This window comes from Coregonus lavaretus, assembly GCF_964263955.1.
Source record: "Coregonus lavaretus genome assembly, chromosome: 25".
NCBI lineage: Eukaryota > Metazoa > Chordata > Actinopteri > Salmoniformes > Salmonidae > Coregonus > Coregonus lavaretus.
In genome coordinates, this window is record NC_140012.1 from 28,542,777 (window position 1) to 28,564,362 (window position 21,586).

General features: G+C 44.7%; 1 protein-coding gene across 2 annotated transcripts in view; it reads right to left on the minus strand.

Moving 5' to 3' along the window:
* The window catches only part of cox10 (cytochrome c oxidase assembly factor heme A:farnesyltransferase COX10), a 92,399-nt gene that overhangs the window by 2,471 nt on the left and 68,342 nt on the right, over nucleotides 1–21,586 (minus strand). For both annotated transcript variants that reach the window (XR_014609853.1, XM_084141757.1), the window contains exons 5-6: nucleotides 7,733–7,803; nucleotides 3,479–3,711 (exon numbers count right to left, since the gene is read on the minus strand). Coding sequence is in view for 1 of the 2 variants with exons in the window: in XM_084141757.1 (XP_083997883.1) it covers nucleotides 3,479–3,711; nucleotides 7,733–7,803 (304 nt within the window). In the remaining variant the exon portion in view is untranslated. The remainder of the gene's footprint in view (nucleotides 1–3,478; nucleotides 3,712–7,732; nucleotides 7,804–21,586) is intronic.

Consider the following 21,586-nt stretch of genomic DNA (forward strand, 5'->3'; position numbering starts at 1 on the left):
CGTTACATACAGGGTTTCCTTTTGTTTCACTCCGCTCTTCTTGCGTTTTGTAAACACAAGAGTAGCCTAAATCCCCTAGGAAAACAGGGCCATAAGGCAGCTCTACTGCAAACCTCTCCGGTCTCACCAAACACAGTGATCAAACAGGACTATAGTGCAGCCTGTAGTAGCAACTACCAGGACAGATGATGGTAACTATTGTCAGTTTAGATTGACTTTTGTTGTATTATTTTATGACTTTATTTTTTAAAACATTTAAATGACCCCCAATTGACCTTGTTGAAATGCCAATGTCCAAGTCATACTTCTAGCCGAATCTGAGGGGGTCCTTTTTACAGAAAGGGCATGAATGTCATTGTATAGCATGAGAGCAGTCATTGAATCAAGAGGGCCACCAAGGGAAGAGAAAACCCCAGCGGAAGTTCAATGGGAATAAAACACATTCACTCCCACGTGAAAAGCCCATAGATTCATGATTAACATTTTGTTGAGAGCAAGTCCCAAGATATTGGCTTGGGGAGTGTAAACTAGTGTGTGTACCGTACTGAGAGACCCCGGTGACAAGCTGCAACACAGTTCACAGTTGCCATAACAGAACACTTAACATGTCTGCCAAACAATCTGGAGAGGAGAGAGGAGACCCCCCTCTGCTCTGACTTCCTCATCCACTAGAGACATCCACGCACGCACAGACACACACTGCTAGCGCACTCGTAAACACACACAATACTGTGTGTGTGTTAGCAACGTGGGACTCCGGGTTGTGGAGTATGTAAATAAAAGTCTGGTCGTAGTGGGGGGGGGGGGGGGGTCAGGGCTGGTCACAGAGGTACTCGTCAACCCAGTGAAATACATACAAACTCTGTTGTGTTGAATGTCAGTTGTGAAAGAGGTCTCACGGAGTCAGCAGAGACTAATTGTGTTGGAATGACAAGACAAACTATAGAAACATAATTTAACCTATATAATAGCTGCAGTTTAGTGGATATACGGATATACAGTACCAGTCAAAAGTTTGGACTCACCTACTCATTCAAGGGTTTTTCTTAATTTTTACTATTTTCTACATTGTATAATAATAGTGAAGACATCAAAACTATGAAATAACACATATGGAATCATATAGTAACCAAAAAAGTCTTAAACAAATCGATAGATAGATAGATAGATAGATAGATAGATAGATAGATAGATAGATAGATAGATAGATAGATAGATAGATAGATAAAATATATAAAAAGTTGCCACCTTTTTCCTTGATGACAGCTTTGCACACTATTGGCATTCTCTCAACCAGCTTCATGATGTAGTCCTGGAATTACATTTCAGTCATTTAGCAGACGCTCTTATCCAGAGCGACTTATGTAATCTTTTTATTTTTCATACTTTTTTTCATACCCCCCTGGGAATCGAACCCACAACCCTGGCGTTGCAAACGCCATGCTCTCCCAACTGAGCTACATCCCTGCCGGCCATTCCCTCCCCTACCCTAGACGACGCTGGGCCAATTGTGCGCCGCCCCATGGGTCTCCCGGTCACGGCCGGCTACGACAGAGCCTGGATTCGAACCAGGATCTCTAGTGGCCTTAGACCACTGCGCCACTCGGGAGGTTGGGAATGCTTTTCAATTAACAGGTGTGCCTTGTTCAAAGTTAATTTGTGGAATTTATTTCCTTCTTAATGTGTTTGAGCCAATCAGTTGTGTTGTGACAAGGTAGGGGTGGTATACAGAAGAAAGCCCTATTTGGTAAAAAAAACAAGTCCATATTATGGCAAGAACAGCTCAAATAAGCAAAGAGAAACAACAGTCCATCATTACTTTAAGACATGAAGGTCAGTCAATACGGAAGATTTCAAGAACTTTGAAACCGTCTTCAAGTGCAGTCGCAAAAACCATCAAACGCTATGATGAAACTGGTTCTCATGAGGACCGCCACAGGAAAGGAAGACCCAGTTACCTCTGCTGCAGAGGATAAGTTCATCAGAGTTAACTGAACCTCAGATTGCAGCCCAAATAAATGCTTCACAGAGTTCAAGTAACAGACATCTCAACATCAACTGTTCAGAGGAGACTGCGTGAATCAGGCCTTCATGGTCGAATTGCTGCAAAGAAACCACTACTAAAGGACACCAATAAGAAGAAGAGACTTGCTTGTGCTAAGAAACACGAGCAATGGACATTACACGGGTGGAAATCTGTCCTTTGGTCTGATGAGTCCAAATGTGACATTTTTGCTTCCAACCGTCGTGTCTTTGTGAAACGCAGAGTAGGTGAACGGATGATCTCCGCATGTATGGTTCCCACCATGAAGCATGGAGGAGGAGGTGTGATGGTGTGGGGGTGCTTTGCTGGTGACACTGTAAGTGATTTATTTAGAATTCAAGACACACTTAACCAGCATGGCTACCACAGCATTCTGCAGCGATATGCCATCCCATCTGGTTTGCGCTTAGTGGGACTATCATTTGTTTTTAAACAGGACAAGACCCAACACACCTCCAGGCTGTGTAAGGGCTATTTGACCAAGAAGGAGCGTGATGGAGTGCTGCATCAGATGACCTGGCCTCCACAATCACCCGACCTCAACCCAATTGAGATGGTTTGGGATGAGTTGGACCGCAGAGTGAAGGAAAAGCAGCTAACAAGTGCTCAGCATATGAGGGAACTCCTTCAAGACTGTTGGAAAAGCATTCCAGGTGTGCAAAGCTGTCATCAAGGCAAAGAGTGGCTATTTGAAGAATCTCAAATCTCAAATATATTTTGATTTGTTTAACACTTTTTTGGTTACTACATGATTCCATATGTGTTATTTCATAGTTTTGATGTCTTTACTATTATTCTACAAATGTAGAAAATATTAAAAATAAAGAAAAACCCTTGAATGAGTAGGTGTTTCCAAACTTTTGACTGGTTCTGTACAACATGGAAAAATGACCTCTACTCTACACTACAGCCTAGCTCCTAACTCTCCTGGGAGTGACCACACAGCATGTTAACTTAGGCTGTGATAAACAGTGTATTTCCCACTAGCTTGATATCTAGTTTGGAAAACAATAATCCCCGTCTGAGTCGCTCTGAAGTGTCAGATTTGAACCACTTGATCAGTTTAACATACGTAACTGTAGGAACGAACACCAATGTATTATCATGAGTCTACACAGAGTCTAATATGGACGTATGAACTTTATAACACACCACAGCTGCTCTTTGGCCCAAAGTTGGAAGAACAAGTGTGGGTGTATCCTTCTATTCTCTCCTCAATCCCACATTTACCAACATATTCAGTTTGAACAGCTTGTCATAATCCGGCTGCTTCATCGTGAAACATAAGATGGGGTGTATTCATTACTGTGTGTGTGTGTGTGAGGGAGACACATAGGACCAAGTATCATGACTGTGTGTGTGGGAGAGGACCATAGGACCCAGCAAACAGAGGTGTACAATAAGTGTGTGTGTGTGTGTCCTCCAGTTCAGTACCTGGATCCAGAGCACCCGTAGCCGCCGTCCAGCCCATGATGGGGGGAATGGCCCCCACCACGGCCCCCACCCAGGTGTTGATGATGCTGAGCCTTTTCAGGGGTGTGTAACAGCAGGTGTAGAGGAAGATGTTGAGGGCCCCCAAGGCCCCTGTTAGAGGGTTCACAGCCAGGGTCAACATGGTGATACCAGGGACCCCACAGGCTAGGGCAAAGCCCACCGCATGGAGAGGACTGAATGACGGAGGAAGGGAGCAAGGGGTAGAGGAAGGGGGTGAGGGAAGGAGAGGGAGAGAGAGGATAAGGAGGGAGAGAAACCTCTTAATACAACTTCCCCACATGGTATTTCACCAACAACAAATTCAGCATACAATAGCGAGCTAAGCTTCCTTCAAAATACTGAACACCTGGCTTAAAAGACACAGAGAATACTGAACACCTGGCTTAAAGACACAGAGAATACTGAACCCTGGCTTAAAGACACAGAGAATACTGAACCCTGGCTTAAAGACACAGAGAATCCTGAACACCTGGTTTAAAGACACAGAGAATACTGAACACCTGGCTTAAAAGACACAGAGAATACTGAACACCTGGTTTAAAGACACAGAGACAGACAGAAGAGAATAACAATTGCTCTCATGGTCTGATTGAGATATGTGGACTTGTGGAGATTACAGGAGAAGATGATAATAGCCCCACATGCAAAGACACACACACACAGCGAGCGCCACACGGACGGGCCACACACTCTGAGACAGTTAGCTGCGGGCCGGCGGAACGGCGCTCAGTCTGAAAACAGGGGCTTAGAGGCGAGCTCATCTGATAAGCGTTTGTCAGGGATAAAAGTGGCCCTGCAAGACAATGAGTGTGTGGCTACGAGGATGTACGCATTACGCACGCCCAGAGATCAAACCATCCTCAGCCCTAACCACAGAGGCTCCCGCTTTTAACCGGATGAAGACTTCCTCCTCCTCTCTCTGTCTTTTATTGAAAGCAGCTAGCTAGCTAGCGACTGACTCCAGGGTTGGTTCAAGTAAATACGCTGTAAATTAGAGGGGGGACATTTGGAGATTAAAATCTTGACCAAACACGGCAGGCCTTCTGAAGTGAAAACAGGGCTTTTATTTTCTGTTGAGTTTGGGAGATAGGGTATTAATGTGATTAGTGGTGTTATGTCTGTTTTATGTGGCAGTGGTGTGTGTGTGTAAGTGTGCATGTGTGTGTGTTCTGGGTTTGGGTCATCTCTGTGGGGGTCGAAATGGGGAGTGCATCACCCGGCCTGAGGGGGGTTATCTGGCCTTAGTTTACAGTTGGACACTGTCCCAGTCATAACGCTGTCAGCCGGGGGGTAAAGTCAGCACTAAACACTTAGCCCATGTAGCTGGCTGGCTATAAGAGGGAACTTAGCCCCCAGTTGTGGAGAGTAAGACAAGTTCTTCACCCAGTTTTAAAAGTTCTTCACCCAGTTCTAAAACAGGGGTGTCAAACTAATTTCATGGAGGGCTTAGTGTCTAGAGGTTTTTGGTATTCCTTTCAATTAAGACCTAAAACAACCAGGTGAGGGGAGTTCTTTACTAATTAGTGACCTTAATTCATTAATCAAGTACAAGGGAGGAGCGACAACCCGCAGACACTCAGGCCCTCCGTGGAATGAGTTGGACACGTTCTAAAAGTTCTTCACCCAGTTCTAAAAGTTCTTCATCCAGTTCTAAAAGTTATTCACCCAGTTCTAAAAGTTCTTCACCCAGTTTTAAAAGTTCTTCACCCAGTTTTAAAAGTTCTTCACCCAGTTCTAAAAGTTCTTCACCCAGTTCTAAAAGTTCTTCACTCAGTTCTAAAAGTTATTTACCAAGCTGGAGTGAGAGAATTAAGAGAGAATGAGGATTTAGGCAAGAGCATAAATTGGGGGGTTGAAGGGGTGTCTTCAGCGTGATGAGAGGGTGGTTGGTGGCAGGCAGGCAAGAAGAAAGGGGCTGGAACAGAGTGTCATGGCTTCTGCAATTAGTTCAATGAAGAGGGCTACACTAAGGAATGTCTCTGTGTTCAATTTAAATAAGATCCACACTCAAGAGAGTGAGGTGCTAAAGGAGATGGTGGTGAGCCGAGTCCTCTCACTCTCTCTCATCCATCTTACTGAATTGGTTATGGCCCAGAATCACCACATGCTGCAACCTCAATGTCTTCAACGTCACACCACAACAGAGAATGAGTTCATCTTATTGAGATTTCAACAAGAGGTTAGAGGGAGAGCTATGCCAAGATGTCCTTACAGATTATGAAAGACATCCCCCAGTATGCTCTGGTATACATTTAGCTATCTAGGGACGGTCTTCTAGAAGATACAGATTAAACTAGACTAAAAAACACAATGAACTTTTCTTCATTGGGCATACTTTATCATCTCAGCTAGGCTTGAGCTGGGTCCAGGGAGTCTCACGGAGAGGATGGAGCGAGAGGATGGAGTGAGAGAAAGGATGGAGAGAGAGAATGTGAGATGCTGAGGGCTTTCTTGACAGGGACTGTAGCCGTTGTCTGCGTCACAACTGGCACCTTATTCCCTATACAGTGCACTACGCAGGCTATAGTCATATTCCCTATGTAGGAAATGGGGTGCCATTTGGGATGCAGCCATAGCCATCCAGCTGGTCCACATCGGGCCACAGGTTACGTGGGTGTCACACACACTCCTCGGTCACGTCAACACCAGGATGTACGGACACAGCCAGGCTGCGCCAGCACCCTGGGTCTGTTTGGAGAACAGTTTACATCCTAAATCTCCAACTCAACAAGAGGAGTGTCCCTTTAAACAACACATCCCATGAGGATTCCACTGTGGACATGACGAGATAAGGCCAGGTCAGGGTTCAACACCAACGCTTCAGCATCTCACAGTTGTTATGGTAGGGGTCTTCTCATTTACCCCGGAGTTCCCCTATGCCAGGGATCATCAACTAGATTCAGCCCCGGGCCGATTTTTTCTTGAGCGGATTGTCAGGGGGCCGGAACAAAATCATAAATAATTTTAGACAGCAAAATGATTGCAAGAAGCCCAAACAGATATAATATTAGACTAAAACATAGTAATTTCAAACCTTGCTTAGATATGTATGCGATCACATATTTGTGGGAATACTTCGAAACAGATTTCCAAAATTAATATTACTTGGAGCTGATTTGCTGGTGTTTTTAGTCTTTTATGTCCAACAATAAAATAAATAAAGGTTTATTTGTTTTGCTTCAAAACCTTGAGGGGCCAAATAAAATGACACGCGGGACACCAGTTGGGGGACCCTGCCCAATGCTGTGTTTGTGTGTGTAGGCTAGCATGGTTCAGAACCAGGACACAACAAGGATCGTAATACTGGCTAGAGCGAGAGGAAGAGCGAGCGAGAAAGAGAGAAAAACAGAGAAAGAAAGAAAAAGAGCGAAAGAGAATAAAGAAAGAAAGCGAAGAGAAGGAAAAACAAAGAAAGAATGGGAGAGCGAGCGAGAGAGAGCGAGAGAGAGAGCGAGAGCGAGAGCGAGAGAGAGAGAGCTAGAGAGCGAGAGAGAGAGCTAGAGAGAGCGAGCTAGAGAAGGTACAGGTAGCCTACACCACCCTCCCAGCCTGGCTCCTGGCTGTATTCTACTACTCTGTATAGACAGCCTGTAGCCTGTCCTGGGCTTAGCACCACAACTAACTGGGAAAAGAGTGTAAATGGATCTGTGGTGTGTGTGTGTGTGTGTGTGGTGTTGCTGTGCTCTGCGTGCTCCGCAGAACTATTGTTTAATTGAAGGTGTACCCACGGTGCTCCGTACCTGCCCTCGTTATCATGAGACATGCAATAACATTTACATATTACACCAAGTGGCAGGATCCAGTTTCTCAACTGGTAATACACTTCACTAGATAAGATCAGATTACCTACTCAATATGGAGACGGCATGACAAGGGCAGTGGCAGTGTATTTGGTGATGGTATCCAGATCTCACTCAAAAGAGAGGGTTTTAAAGTCAAGAGATTTTATCCTGGTTAAATAAAGGCTGAATGATTGTGAAATATATATTTTATGCAAAATTGTTGTGAGACAAGCCGGTGAGACAGAAACAGAAGTAGACACAAAAACAGAGGTTACGTCCGAAATAGCACCCTATTCCCTATGTAGTGCACTACCTTTTGACCATGGCCCATTGAACTCTGGTCAAAAGAAGGGCACTATATAGGGAATAGGGTGTCATTTGGGACACAGATAGAGAACAATTGTTAGTTTACCTTATCTGTCCTCTGACCAGGGGCCGGTTCTTTGTGCGGTTCATGTTGGAGTCAAAGGGCACCTCAAAGTACTGTGGAGAGAGAGAAAAAGGAGAGTATGGGTTAGTGGAGGAGTTAAGGAAGGAAGGACACACACACAGAGCTCACATTCAGAGTTGCATTAGAGACCTTTAAAGTTCTTCTCTGTAACCATTAATCCTGTCAACCCACCATTCCCCAAGCTGCCTGGCTCTGTCACCCACCACCACCCACACAGACCCCTGATCTGTGGCACTTTCATAACATCATCTCTCTGGCATAGTTAAGGTCTTAACCAATATCATCTTCTATGGGAGCATGAGAGACTTTAAAACTTTTAGGGAAAAGCTTTTCTTATATATTTTCTTTACCAAAACTAGGCTAAATTGGGGTAAACATACAGGGAAAAATACACAGCAACGCAGGCTTTCGTCAGACATCTGCAGTGAAAGAAAGTGAGGGGAACAGCTCAAGACAAACCTCTGAGCAGAACAACGGCCCTTCACGTCACAAATTGGGGACTGAGGTGGGATGTGGTGAGGAGGGGGTTGGAGGGGTCTAGGGTACATAGGGGGAGGATTATGTGAAAAACAACGTATTTTTCTGTTTTATGATCTACTCTGGGGGAGTCTGCTTCAAAGTGGCCCCAAGAGATCAGCTATGTGTGACTAAAACGCAAACACATGGGGTGCTTAAATGCAGGAACCGGCTAGTGTGTGTACGCCTACGTGTGTGTGTGTGTGTGTGTGTACATAAATCTCTGAGCCAGCACCCTAATGATGAAAACAGATAGAGCACTCAGACCAGAAGTCCAGACGACCAGAGAATATTAAGATCCATTACTTCTGAAATATGGCTGGAATAAAATAATAAACAGATAATACACTTTTCTCTCCTCCATCTCCTCCCCCTTCCTTAATTTACGGTCCGTTTGACATCAGAAAGCCTCTATGTTTAAAAACACCCCTGTGGTCGGTAATACGTTTCATATAGAGTACATTTATATTTCGCTAGAGGCCTCTGGGATTTGGGCCATACCAATTTAGTTGCACAGCAGGGGGGGGAAATGTCTTTGCATTAACTATGACAGGGAAGTCTGTCTGCTTGGCCTGTCCGCGTGTCCCCTCAGGAGACCTAAAGGAATGGATCGTCTGGGCCTGATATGCTTCTTTCTCAGGAAAGGAAAACCTTTTTGGAATAGATGAGGGGTTGCATAGCAACTTGCAGGATTCACCTGTGTTGTGTGTCTGCCTACCAAATGATACCCTATTCCCTATGGGCCCTCGCCAAAAGTAGTGCGCTATAAAGGGGATAGGATGCCATCTGGAAGGCACACTGAATTGTTCCTCAAAAGAATCACTAGTACTACAGAGATGACTAAAACGTTCCTGACTAATTCATGACCAGTCTAGCAGGTAGGCCTAACGAGTCCATCATAGTCCAAAACGTGTAGCGTACGCACAGCAGTGTTCTCTAATATTGGACTGCTGGCTTTCATACGTTTTGAATTCTCCGTGCAGCTCAAGCAATTTCTCCAACTGTCAACACATTCAAATGAATAGAGGATGCGTACCGGAGCCGCGTTGGTTGGGAACGTTCGGACTGCGCGTCCTCGTCGCCCGCGGATGGTGTTCTCAGAGCCGCGTAGCTATGTCACAATGGGATGCTGGACTACTGCGTCTCAGCGTCTGTGGAATATGATATACACTTGAAACAACAGGTGGGCAACCAGTCAGGCCTAGCCTCCATACAGAGTTTAGGGTTGATAATTGATGCATTTCATTTTGTTTCAGTGGCAGGTTGTGTAACAACCCCACAGCCACCCAAAGTGATAAAGTTAGTGGCGGGATAAGCTAAGCTCCAAATAGTCAGTCTTTCCCTTCCCTCTTGAGCCCAAGTCTGCTGTGCTGGGGCTGATGAGGGGCTGGCCTGGTTTGGGTTGGGAACAGCTGTGGCTGTGGCTATGGGACCCAGGACCCGAGGGTCAGGAAACGCGTCAGGGGGTCAGGGGCCGCGAGAGAGAGGGAGAAGAGAACTCCGTACTGCAGTTGGAGCGGCAGCCAGGGCGTGAGCAGAACTGTTCCTCAGGCAGACCAAGAGCTCACATGCAGGACTGCTCGCTGGTCACATAAAAACACAATCGTTTCAGTTTCCAATAACGGCATCATTCTGACCTGCACATAAAACTCTGACACCCACATAACTGTACCTCTGTGCTTTGCTCCCCCTTCCCTACAGGCCTGTGTGCAACAATACCAGGAGTGCAGAAAAGTGGAGTGTATCACGGAATACAGCCCTGATGTTTGGAGCAGGGTTGGGCTCAATTCAGAATTTCTGAATTGACTCCCATTCAACTCATGAGTTGAAATTCGAATTGGCCACACCCCACAGGATGTATACTTTTTATTTGTGTTTGAGTGACAGGAAGTATAATTTAATTCAGTGCAATTCAAAGAAATTCCACTAAATCATAGAACATGAGTTTCAATCTGACAGGTCACACTTTCCAATGAATATATCACTTTTAGAGGCAGACCGATAAAATCGGTTGAGCCTTTCACAGTAATATTTGTATTGATCTTTTTTCCATGGATAAAGCGTCAATATTATATACATAGAATAAAGAAATTGCAGTCATTTTTTGACATTTTCCATGGTTGCCTGAAGAGGGCACTCTACAAGCTGCTCATTGAACATCATTCAGCCCTAGGTCACAATGTGAGAGAGCGTAGGCATGGTGGTTTGACGGTGAGTAGCTTGCCACAGCCAGCATATTTGAATAAGTAAATAATCAAAAGTACACTTCACCAAGCAAGCAGCCCTGTCCTCATCACATTCTCACTTAGTTAACATTAGCTGGCTAGCTAGCTAGCTAGCAATCTGTGATACTTATGTGCTGCAGATACTACAGTGCCAAAACTGGACAGGCGCCAAAGTGAACACTCGTCCTTGATACAAGAATAACACTTACTGTTTGGGCCTATTATGTTAGCTAGTGCGCTTATTTTGTTAGTTTTCTGAAATATGCAATCTTCAAAAAGGAAGACAGTCGGCGAAGATCTATCATTCAGGCCATGTGCTTGCATTCATGATGAGATAAGCAGCTAACATAGGCTAGCTAAATAAGAACGTGTGACAAACCAGTGCGGCAAGCATTTGCCTGGATACATCTCATTATTGTAATCCTTTTTTGAATATTCGATGAGGGTTGTTGACGTCAAACGCCTGTATTCCCAAAAAAATATCTAAAAGTTGCTGGGATGTCACATGCCCTACTTATATCAGTACACTCGTAACAACTTAAGCATAATGAAACTTCTATGCGATCAAATAAACCTCACGTAGCAAATAAGGCATACATTTTTTTGACCAAATTCGACACTCTTTCATTGACCTGCATACAAAAACTCCTTTATTGGTGGGTGAAATAACAAAAAAACACCACCTGCTGGAGGGAGACAGATTTTCAGCTGAGTTGGGCCTCTCTCTTCCTCTCTGTTATAACGTCCTCTCATTGCGTGGTTGCCATAAAGTGCTTGTTAACATGACCTTTGACTGTAAACACTGTAGCAAATTCATTTAAATGATGATACTGACATTATGAATGGCATGTTACTGCATTTCAATGCTTATTTGTGAACTTGTAAATAGTGGAGTTTCAGATTTACTTTGAGACAAAGTTTAATTCCTTCAGCCAGCCACCCCTTGTGGTGGTTTAGCACAAACACTTTTACATACTTCTTATCCACTGCTATAGATCAACACATATTTAAGTTGTACCTAAGAAGGCAAACTAAACAAGTTTTGTATGTACTGTCGTATTTACAGAGGATATACACTGAACAAAAATATAAATGCAACATGTAAAGTGTTGGTCCCATGTTTCATGAGCTGAAATAAAATCTCAGAAATTGTCCATACGCACAAAAAGCTTATTTCTCTCAAATTCTGTGCACATTTTATTTACATCCCTGTTAGTGAGCATTTCTCCTTTGCCAAGATAAGCCATCCACCTGACAGGTGTGGCATATCAAGAAGCTGATTAAACAGCATGATCATTACACAGGTGCACCTTGTGCTGGGGACAATAAAAGGCCACTCTAAAATGTGCTGTTTTGTCACACAACACAATGCCACAGATGTATCAAGTTGAGGGAGCGTGCAATTGGCATGCTGACTGCAGGAATGTCCAACAGAGCTGCTGCCAGAGATTTGAGTGAGTACCAACGTCGTTTTAGCAGTACGTCCAAATCGGCCACACAACCGCAAACCACGTGTAACCACGCCAGCCCAGAACCTCTACATCCGGCTTCTTCACCTGCGGGATCGTCTGAGACAAGCCACCCGGACAGCTGATGAAACTGTGGGTTTGCACAACTGAAGAAAAGTCTAATGGAAGCTCATCTGCGTGCTCGTCGTCCTCTCCAGGGTCTTCACCTAACTGCAATCTGTTTCGTAACTGACTTAATTGGGAAAATGCTCACATTCGATGGCCACTGGCATCGGTGACTTTTGCCTCCCTAAAAAAACGGTACCGGTCCCACAAATCCTATATCGGTTGGGCGCTTATCACTTTTCTCTGGAAACAATGTTCCATTTTAACCTTAGTGCTTAGAATAGCCAATTACACTGCTCAAAAAAATTATGGGAACACTTAAACAACACAATGTAACTCCAAGTCAATCACACTTCTGTGAAATCAAACTGTCCACTTAGGAAGCAACCCTGATTGACAATACATTTCACATGCTGTTGTGCAAATGGAATAGACAACAGGTGGAAATTATAGGCAATTAGCAAGACACCCCCAATAAAGGAGTGGTTCTGCAGGTGGTGACCACAGACAACTTCTCAGTTCCTATGCTTCCTGGCTGATGTTTTGGTCACTTTTGAATGCTGGCGGTGCTTTCACTCTAGTGGTAGCATGAGACGGAGTCTACAACCCACACAAGTGGCTCAGGTAGTGCAGCTCATCCAGGATGGCACATCAATGCGAGCTGTGGCAAGAAGGTTTGCTGTGTCTGTCAGCGTAGTGTCCAGAGCATGGAGGCGCTACCAGGAGACAGGCCAGTACATCAGGAGACGTGGAGGAGGCCGTAGGAGGGCAACAACCCAGCCGTAGGAGGGCAACAACCCAGCAGCAGGACCGCTACCACCTCCAGCAGGACACAAATGTGCATGTGTCTGCTCAAACGAACTCAGAAACAGACTCCATGAGGGTGGTATGGAGGGCCCGACGTCCACAGGTGGGGGTTGTGCTTACAGCCCAACACCGTGCAGGACGTTTGGCATTTGCCAGAGAACACCAAGATTGGCAAATTCGCCACTGGCACCCTGTGCTCTTCACAGATGAAAGCAGGTTCACACTGAGCACATGTGACAGACGTGACAGAGTCTGGAGACGCCGTGGAGAACGTTCTGCTGCCTGCAACATCCTCCAGCATGACCGGTGTGGGGTGGCATTTCTTTGGGGGGGGGGGGGGCGCACAGCCCTCCATGTGCTCGCCAGAGGTAGCCTGACTGCCATTAGGTACCGAGATGAGATCCTCAGACCCCTTGTGAGACCATATGCTGGTGCGGTTGGCCCTGGGTTCCTCCTAATGCAAGACAATGCTAGACCTCATGTGGCTGGAGTGTGTCAGCAGTTCCTGCAAGAGGAAGGCATTGATGCTATGGACTGGCCCGCCCGTTCCCCAGACCTGAATCCAATTGAGCACATCTGGGACATCATGTCTCGTTCCATCCACCAACGCCACGTTGCACCACAGACTGTCCAGGAGTTAGCGGATGCTTTAGTCCAGGTCTGGGAGGAGATCCCTCATGAGACCATCCACCACCTCATCAGGAGCATGCCCAGGCGTTGTAGGGAGGTCATACAGGCACGAGGAGGCCACACACACTACTGAGCCTCATTTTGACTTGTTTTAAGGACATTACATCAAAAAGTTGGATCAGCCTGTAGTGTGGTTTTCCACTTTAATTTTGAGTGTGACTCCAAATCCAGACCTCCATGGGTTGATACATTTGATTTCCATAGATAATTTTTGTGTGATTTTGTTGTCAGCACATTCAACTATGTAAAGAAAAAAGTATTTAATAAGATTATTTCATTAATTCAGATCTAGGATGTGTTATTTTAGTGTTCCCTTTATTTTTTTGAGCAGTGTATATTTCCACAAAACATTTCATTTGTTTGAGGGTTAAACTAATGCATTCTGAGAAATGTAGCATTTTCCTCTATATTGAACAAAATGTAAGTGATTAATGAAATGTAATAACTTGAATATTCACAAAGGATTGGTTTTCCTTGATCCTTCTTTTTAAGAGATTGTCCTAAAAAGCTATTGTTTCAACAAAATGTTATATGCACGTATATAGCGACATGTTTGATGTTTTATGTACAAGATGTACACTATATTTAGAAAAGTATGTGGACACCCCTCAAATTAGTGGATTCGGCTATTTCAGCCGCAACCGTTGCTGACAGGTGTATAAAATCGAGCACACAACCATGCAATCTCCATAGACAAACATTGGCAGTAGAATGGCCGTACTGAAGAGCTCAATGACTTTCAACACGGCACCGTCATAGGATGCCACCTTTCCATCAAGTCAGTTCGTCAAATTTCTGCCCTGCTAGAGCTGCCACTGTAAGTGCTGTTACTGTGAAGTGGAAATGTCTAGGAGCAACAACGGCTCAGCCGCGAAGTGGTAGGCCACACAAGCTCACAGAAAGGGACCACCGAGTGTTGAAGCGTGTATGGTGTAAAAAACGTCTGTCCTCAGTTGCAACACTCACTACAGAGTTCCAAACTGCCTCTGGAAGCAACGTCAGCACAATAACTGTTCGTCAGGAGCTTCATGAAATGGGTTTCCATGGCCGAGCAGCGGCACACAAGCCTAAGATCACTATGCACAATGCCAAGCGTCGGCTGGAGTGGTGTAAAGCTCGCCACCATTGGACTCTGGAGCAGTGGAAACACGTTCTCTGGAGTGATGAATCACGCTTCACCATCTGGCAGTCCGACGGACGACTCTGGGTTTGGCCCAGCGTCGTCCAGGGTAGGGGAGGGAATGGCCGGCAGGGATGTAGCTCAGTTCGTAGAGCATGGCACAGAAATGGTTTGTCGAGATCGTTGTGGAGGAACTTGACTGGCCTGCACAGAGCCCTGACCTGAACCCCATCGAACACCTTTGGGATGAATTGGAACACCGACTGTGAGCCAGGCCTGATCACCGAACATCAGCGCCCGACCTCACTAATGCTCTTATGGCTGAATGGAAGCAAGTCCCAGCAGCAATGTTCCAACATCTAGTGGAAAGCCTTCCCAGAAGAGTGTAGGCTGTTATAGCAGCAAAGGGGGGGAAAAACTCCATATTAACATCCATGATTTTGGAATGAGATGTTCACATACTTTTGGTCATGTAGTGTATATTTGTAAACTCAGCAAAAAAAGAAACATCCCTTTTTCAGGACCGTCTTTCAAAGATAATTCGTAAAAATCCAAATAACTTCACAGATCTTCATACTTGTTCAATGAACCATAAACAATGAATGAACATGCACCTGTGGAACAGTCGTTAAGACACTAACAGCTTACAGACGGCAGGCAATTAAGGTCACAGTCAGTTATGAAAATGTAGGACACTAAAGAGGCCTTTCTACTGACTCTGAAAAACACCAAAAGAAAGATGCCCAGGGTCCCTGCTCATCTGCGTGAACGTGCCTTAGGCATGCTGCAAGGAGGCATGAGGACTGCAGATGTGGCCAGGGCAATAAATTGCAATGTCCGTACTGTGAGACGCCTAAGACAGCGCTACAGGGAGACAGGATGGACAGCTGATCGTCCTCGCAGTGGCAGACCACGTGTAACAACACGTGCACAGGATCAGTACATCCGAACATCACACCTGCGGGACAGGCACAGGATGGCAACAACTGCCCGAGTTACACAAGGAACGCACAATCCCTCCATCAGTGCTCAGACTGTCCGCAATAGGCTGAGAGAGACTGGACTGAGGGCTTGTAGGCCTGTTGTAAGGCAGGTCCTCACCAGACATCACCAGCAACAACATCGCCTATGGGCACAAACCTACCGTCGCTGGACCAGACAGGACTTGCAAAAAGTGCTCTTCACTGACGAGTCACGGTTTTGTCTCACCAGGGGTGATGGTCGGATTTGCGTTTATCGTTGAAGGAATGAGTGTTACACCGAGGCCTGTACTCTGGAGCGGGATCGATTTGGAGGTGGAGGGTCCGTCATGGTCTGGGGCGGTGTGTCACAGCATCATCGGACTGAGCTTGTTGTCATTGCAGGCAATCTCAACGCTGTGCGTTACAGGGAAGACATCCTCCTCCCTCATGTGGTACCCTCTTCCTGCAGGCTCATCCTGACATGACCCTCCAGTATGACAATGCCACCAGCCATACTACTCGTTCTGTGCGTGATTTCCCGCAAGACAGGAATGTCATTGTTCTGCCATGGCCAGCGAAGAGCCCAGATCTCAATCCCATTGAGCACGCCTGGGACCTGTTGGATCGGAGGGTGAGGGCTAGGGCCATTCCCCCCCAGAAATGTCTGGGAAGTTGCAGGTGCCTTGGTGGAAGAGTGGGGTAACATCTCACAGCAATAACTGGCAAATCTGGTGCAGTCCATGAGGAGATGCACTGCAGTACTTAATGCAGCTGGTGGCCACACCAGATACTGACTGTTTCTTTTGATTTTGACCCCCTCTTTGTTCAGGGACACATTATTCAATTTCTGTTAGTCACATGTCTGTGGAACTTGTTCAGGTTATGTCTCAGTTGTTGAATCTTATGTTCATACAAATATTTACACATGTTAAGTTTGCTGAAAATAAACACATTTGACAGTGAGAGGACGTTTCTTTTTTTGCTGAGTTTATTACATCTAATATAGATGAGAAGAGGCATTTGAAATTAATTGAATGCAACAATATTTCCTTTCATTCAAACTCGAATTGCAATTATGTATCCTTCTTACTACTTAAATTCAAATTCAAGAATTGAAATTTATGAGGCATTCTCAATTCATTTCTGAATGAGCTGGCTGGTTTGACTGTGTGCTAGTCCTACATGGAGCCCTGGTTTGATGTGGTTGTCATATTATAGCTATTCAGTGAGCCCACTGTGTGCCGACTGTGTGTCATCATTTCACAGTGTCCCCCCTCTATTAGCCTTCCTCCTCTCTGCCTTTTAAGTTGGATCATCTGGATTATATCACTACCAGCCCTCTCCTCTCAGCCCCTTGTCATTACTTCCCTACAACCACACAGTCCCATATGCTACAAATATGGGTCCATTGCTTTAAACAATTATGCCATTCCATTCTACTGTGTGTGTGTGTGTGTGTGTGTGTGTGTGTGTGTGTGTGTGTGTGTGTGTGTGTGTGTGTGTGTGTGTGTGTAGGAGCAGGTAAAGAGAGCCGGAATGGTTCAAAGCTGTTTAAAGTGATGGCGTTTCAAAATCAGCTCTTTATATCTGATTGGCACAAAAACATGACCACCTGACAACTTAATCACTTCCTGTTCTCCTAGTCTCTTCCTGTAAAACAGAATGCTCAGAGGGAGAGACTCCATCCTACTGGCCTAATTCACAACCAATCACATCACCAGGGTCACAAATGTCAATCTGATATCACAATGAACAAGAGTCATTCCACTTCAAAAAGCACAAGAAAATTGACACCCACCATCTGTACTTAGAAACAGATACTAGGATTCCTGAAACATTTTGTTGAAATATAATTTGATCTCTGAGAAATGAAGCTAATTGATTGCACCCAAATTGGCCATTTTAATTTTTAGGATTCATATAATCTTCAATAAATATAGTATCTAACATCCGATTTGGACCTTCATTCTTCCTAACAATAAGACACAAGGAATCCAATAAAATGATCAAAAGCCACCCATGGACCCCCCACAACCCACACCAATCCAACCCCAGACAACCAGTATACAGTATCGGTTCTCCATGTTGACAAGTAGTATGGAGCTGCTGCTTGGAGTATTGTAATGTATTCCCTGTGAATCTGGGGATGTGTTTTTTTTAACCTGTTCAGAGAAATTAGCCATTGAAGTGATCAAAATGTCACTTGCATTATTTACCATAAATTAGTGTGAAAGCACTATGTTTTGCCCACTAGATGTCGCAGTTCCTGCAACTGCCACCACACCCTTTTATCCATATTGCGGTTTCTTGTGTTCATTAAAATGGATCACAACATTTTCTTTGCATCTTTGGGTACAAAAACAAATACCTTTTGCTCATGATCAAAATAGATTGTATGGTCATCCTCACAATTCAATCCAGTCCTCCATGAAAGCAATTTAGTTTGTCATTCTCTTAGGCTTGATTTGTGTCCAGTAAAAGGCCCCTCTGTGTGTGGTTTATTCCCTTCAAAAAAGGTTTAAATTAGTTATACCATTCCTGGTGGACAAGCAAACTATTAGGCAACAGCAGTTCTAATGGTTTCAATGTTATGGTCTCTAATGGTTAGAGATGTGGACTCGAGTCACGTGACTTGGACTCGAGCACTACTCGAGTTGCACATTGTGCGACTTGAGACTTGACTAGGCAAATAGAAAAAAACACTTGCCACTTGACTTCGACTTGAGCATCTATGACTCGTGACTTAACTTGGACTTGAGCAGTATGACTTGAGACTTGTTTGTCATCTTGCGCACTACAGTATGTAAGCCTATCTGTCCTTTATATCGGAGTGCTGCAGGTTCTGCGTCTTTACCAATCAGATTCACGGTAATCACAGGTTGCGCAGGCCGGGCACAAAGCACGTCATCTAGCAAAGTGGGCGCCGCTAAACTGTCCTCCAGTATTTATTTAGCAAACTTGACAACACATCACTCACGACATACACAAGCACAAACTCTTGACAGAAATGTAGCAGCAGCCTACACCTAAACTGTATGGGAAGAAAATGAGAGGATTTCTCAGTCTGATCAACTAGGCTCCTGATAACAACCGCAGCCCACAGCTGCATAAGCTACAGCCAACGCACCCTGTCCCCTCTTGCCCTATGGCCAGGGTAAACAAAGTGGTAATGTTATGTAGCCTATTTAGCCTATGTAGGAAATTTGAACGTGATCAAATTTGGTTTAGGCTATATTCAAACTTGAGCTGGCTGACTAGGCTATGCTACGCTACGCTACGCTACATTGACCTTTTCAATCCAAAATGATTAACTGAAATTAATCTAACAAAATATGGATTTACATAAATAGACTGAGTTACTTTTTAATTGCAGTTGCATAGGCCTATATTTTTACATTTTAGTCATAAAGCAGACACTCTTATCCAGAGCGACTTACAGTTAGTGAGTGCATACAATTGTTTTATTTTCTTTTTTTCATACTGGCCCCCCGTGGGAATCGAACCCACAACCCTGGCGTTGCAAGCGCCATGCTCTACCAACTGAGCTACACGGGGCCCATGATGCAAGCCTGCATAAAGCAAGCTCAGCCCTGCGAGTTCTATTGTCCAATTGCAGTCATTGTGTCTGTGTAAAGGAACGTTTTAAAATATAATTCATATTAATAAGTACAAGATTGCTGCAGTTTGACAGGGTTTTCATCCTCCCAAGGGCCAGGAGTTTTTCCAGAATTTCTTTATGTTAGCAGTTTAGAAAATATCTGGTCAATAGGTTCAACTCCCCGAGCCGACTAGGTAAAAAATCTGTTGCTGTGCCCGTGAGCAAGGCACTTAACCCTGATTGCTCCTGTAAGTCCCTCTGGATAAGACTCAAATGTAAATCTGGTCACACTCCCATCATTGCCCATATAAATACATTTTTACAACTACTAATTAATCACTGTCAGATCCTATAGGGTCTGGTTAGGTTACCAGATTATGAAAAGCTCCGGGTCCCAGGAAAAACAATTTGCCCCACCACTCTGGGACCTGTGGTGCCACCTCTGCATCAAGGCATCAGTCCCAAAAATTGTTGCATTCAAAGACTATGTGGTTGTGGGGGAAAAAAGGGATGCTTATGGTCTTTAATGGTAAAAGTCCCAAAAACACACACTGCATAGTGTTTTGCAATGGTAATGGAATTGTGTTTAATGCTACATTTCACTAATCACACTACATATAGAGATGTTTTCTAATAATTTTATTGAAAAACATGACTGCCATGCAACGGTTTATAACCTTATAATTTTATTAGGGTTGTCACATTTTATTCACTAGACCATTTCTCCACTAAAGTTTTGGGCTTGTAGGAAAAGTCTTCATATGAGAATTGCACCATACAGATAGCCCTCAGAGAGCTGCCATTTGTTGGACTATTCAAGGAGAGTTGGGTTGAAGCATTAGGTTGCTAAGAGAAGGACAAACTGAATTGCTTTCATGGAGGACTGGCTTGATCACACAATGACCACACAATTTATTTATTTTCCTAATGAGCAAAAGCTATTGTTTTTCTACCCAAAGTTGCAAAGAAAATGTTGTGATTAATTTAATAAACCTGCAAAATTGATAAAAGGGTATGTGGCAGTAGCAGAAACAGTGGCATCTAGTGGGCAAAACCTGGTACCTTCACACTAATTTATGGTAAATAATGCAAGCAACTTCAAATGGCAAATTTCTTTAAACAGGGGGAGGAAAACGGCACCAGATTCACAGGGAATACATTACAAATGCCGAAGAAGCAATACTCCAAGCCACAGCTCCACACTACTTGTCAACATAGAGAACTGATACTGTATGCTGGTTGTTGGGGTGGGATTGGCGTGGGGCGTGGGGGGTCCGTGGGTGGCTTTTAACCACTCCATAAAGCGCTCTGTAAAAAGTCTGTATCCCAAATGGCACTATTCCCTTTATAGTGCACTACTTTTGACCAGAGCCCATAGAGCTTGTGTCAAACGTATTGCAGTGCAAAGGGAATTGGGTTCCATTTGGGACGCAGTCATTAAGAGGCTCACAGCTAAAGCTGTACGTTTTATGTCTAGCCTATTATTGTGATATGATACAGATTCTGTCTCTAGACTGTAGTATTCACATCCTCTGAGGTTTCACATAAAGAAGACAGAGCTCACAGCGATACTCGGTGCGGTTTGATTAATGGACATGGTGTAAAACTGAATGGGGGTCCAGAGGGGAGCTGCACCGGAAGCTATGGAGGGGTTGTGCTGTTTTGATTACACACACACACGTACGTGCACACAAATACACTCCTCCACCGCTGCAGGGACAATTATTCACCAGATGACGAGGGTGGAAAACAGAGGCGAGACCAGGGAGAGCGGGAGAGATGGAGAGGGTGAGCGGGGGGGGTATGGGTTACCATACAGACAGTACAGCTGCCAGATCCTGGGGGAATCAAAGACAAAACGTGATCCTCCAACCCCCACCAAGTCTCAATTGATAACAGGCCTTGTGAAGTGTGTGTGTGTGTGTGTGTGTGTGTGTGTGTGTGTGTGTGTGTGTGTGTGTGTGTGTGTGTGTGTGTGTGTGTGGCAATTCCTCTTCCTGTGGTCGACTTAGAGGAAGAAGATATGTGCTTCTTTTCACACTGTGTGATTTATAGTGATGGTAAAAACTCAGCGGGTCTTCTAGAAATGTCATGTCTGGCAAGATGAACACACAAACTGCGCAGTGCCATTGTGTCTAAGTGGGTGAGTCTGGAGGACGCAGCTTGGCCGGAGTATATATTGGCTTCATAAAAGGCTAGATGGAGCATCCCCATCACTAAGGAGATAAACCACGTGGACGACAAAGTCCCACACACAAACACACCCAAGAAGCTGTGTTTGTGAATGTGAACTGTGTGGGCCCCACTCTACCCAGTCAGTCTT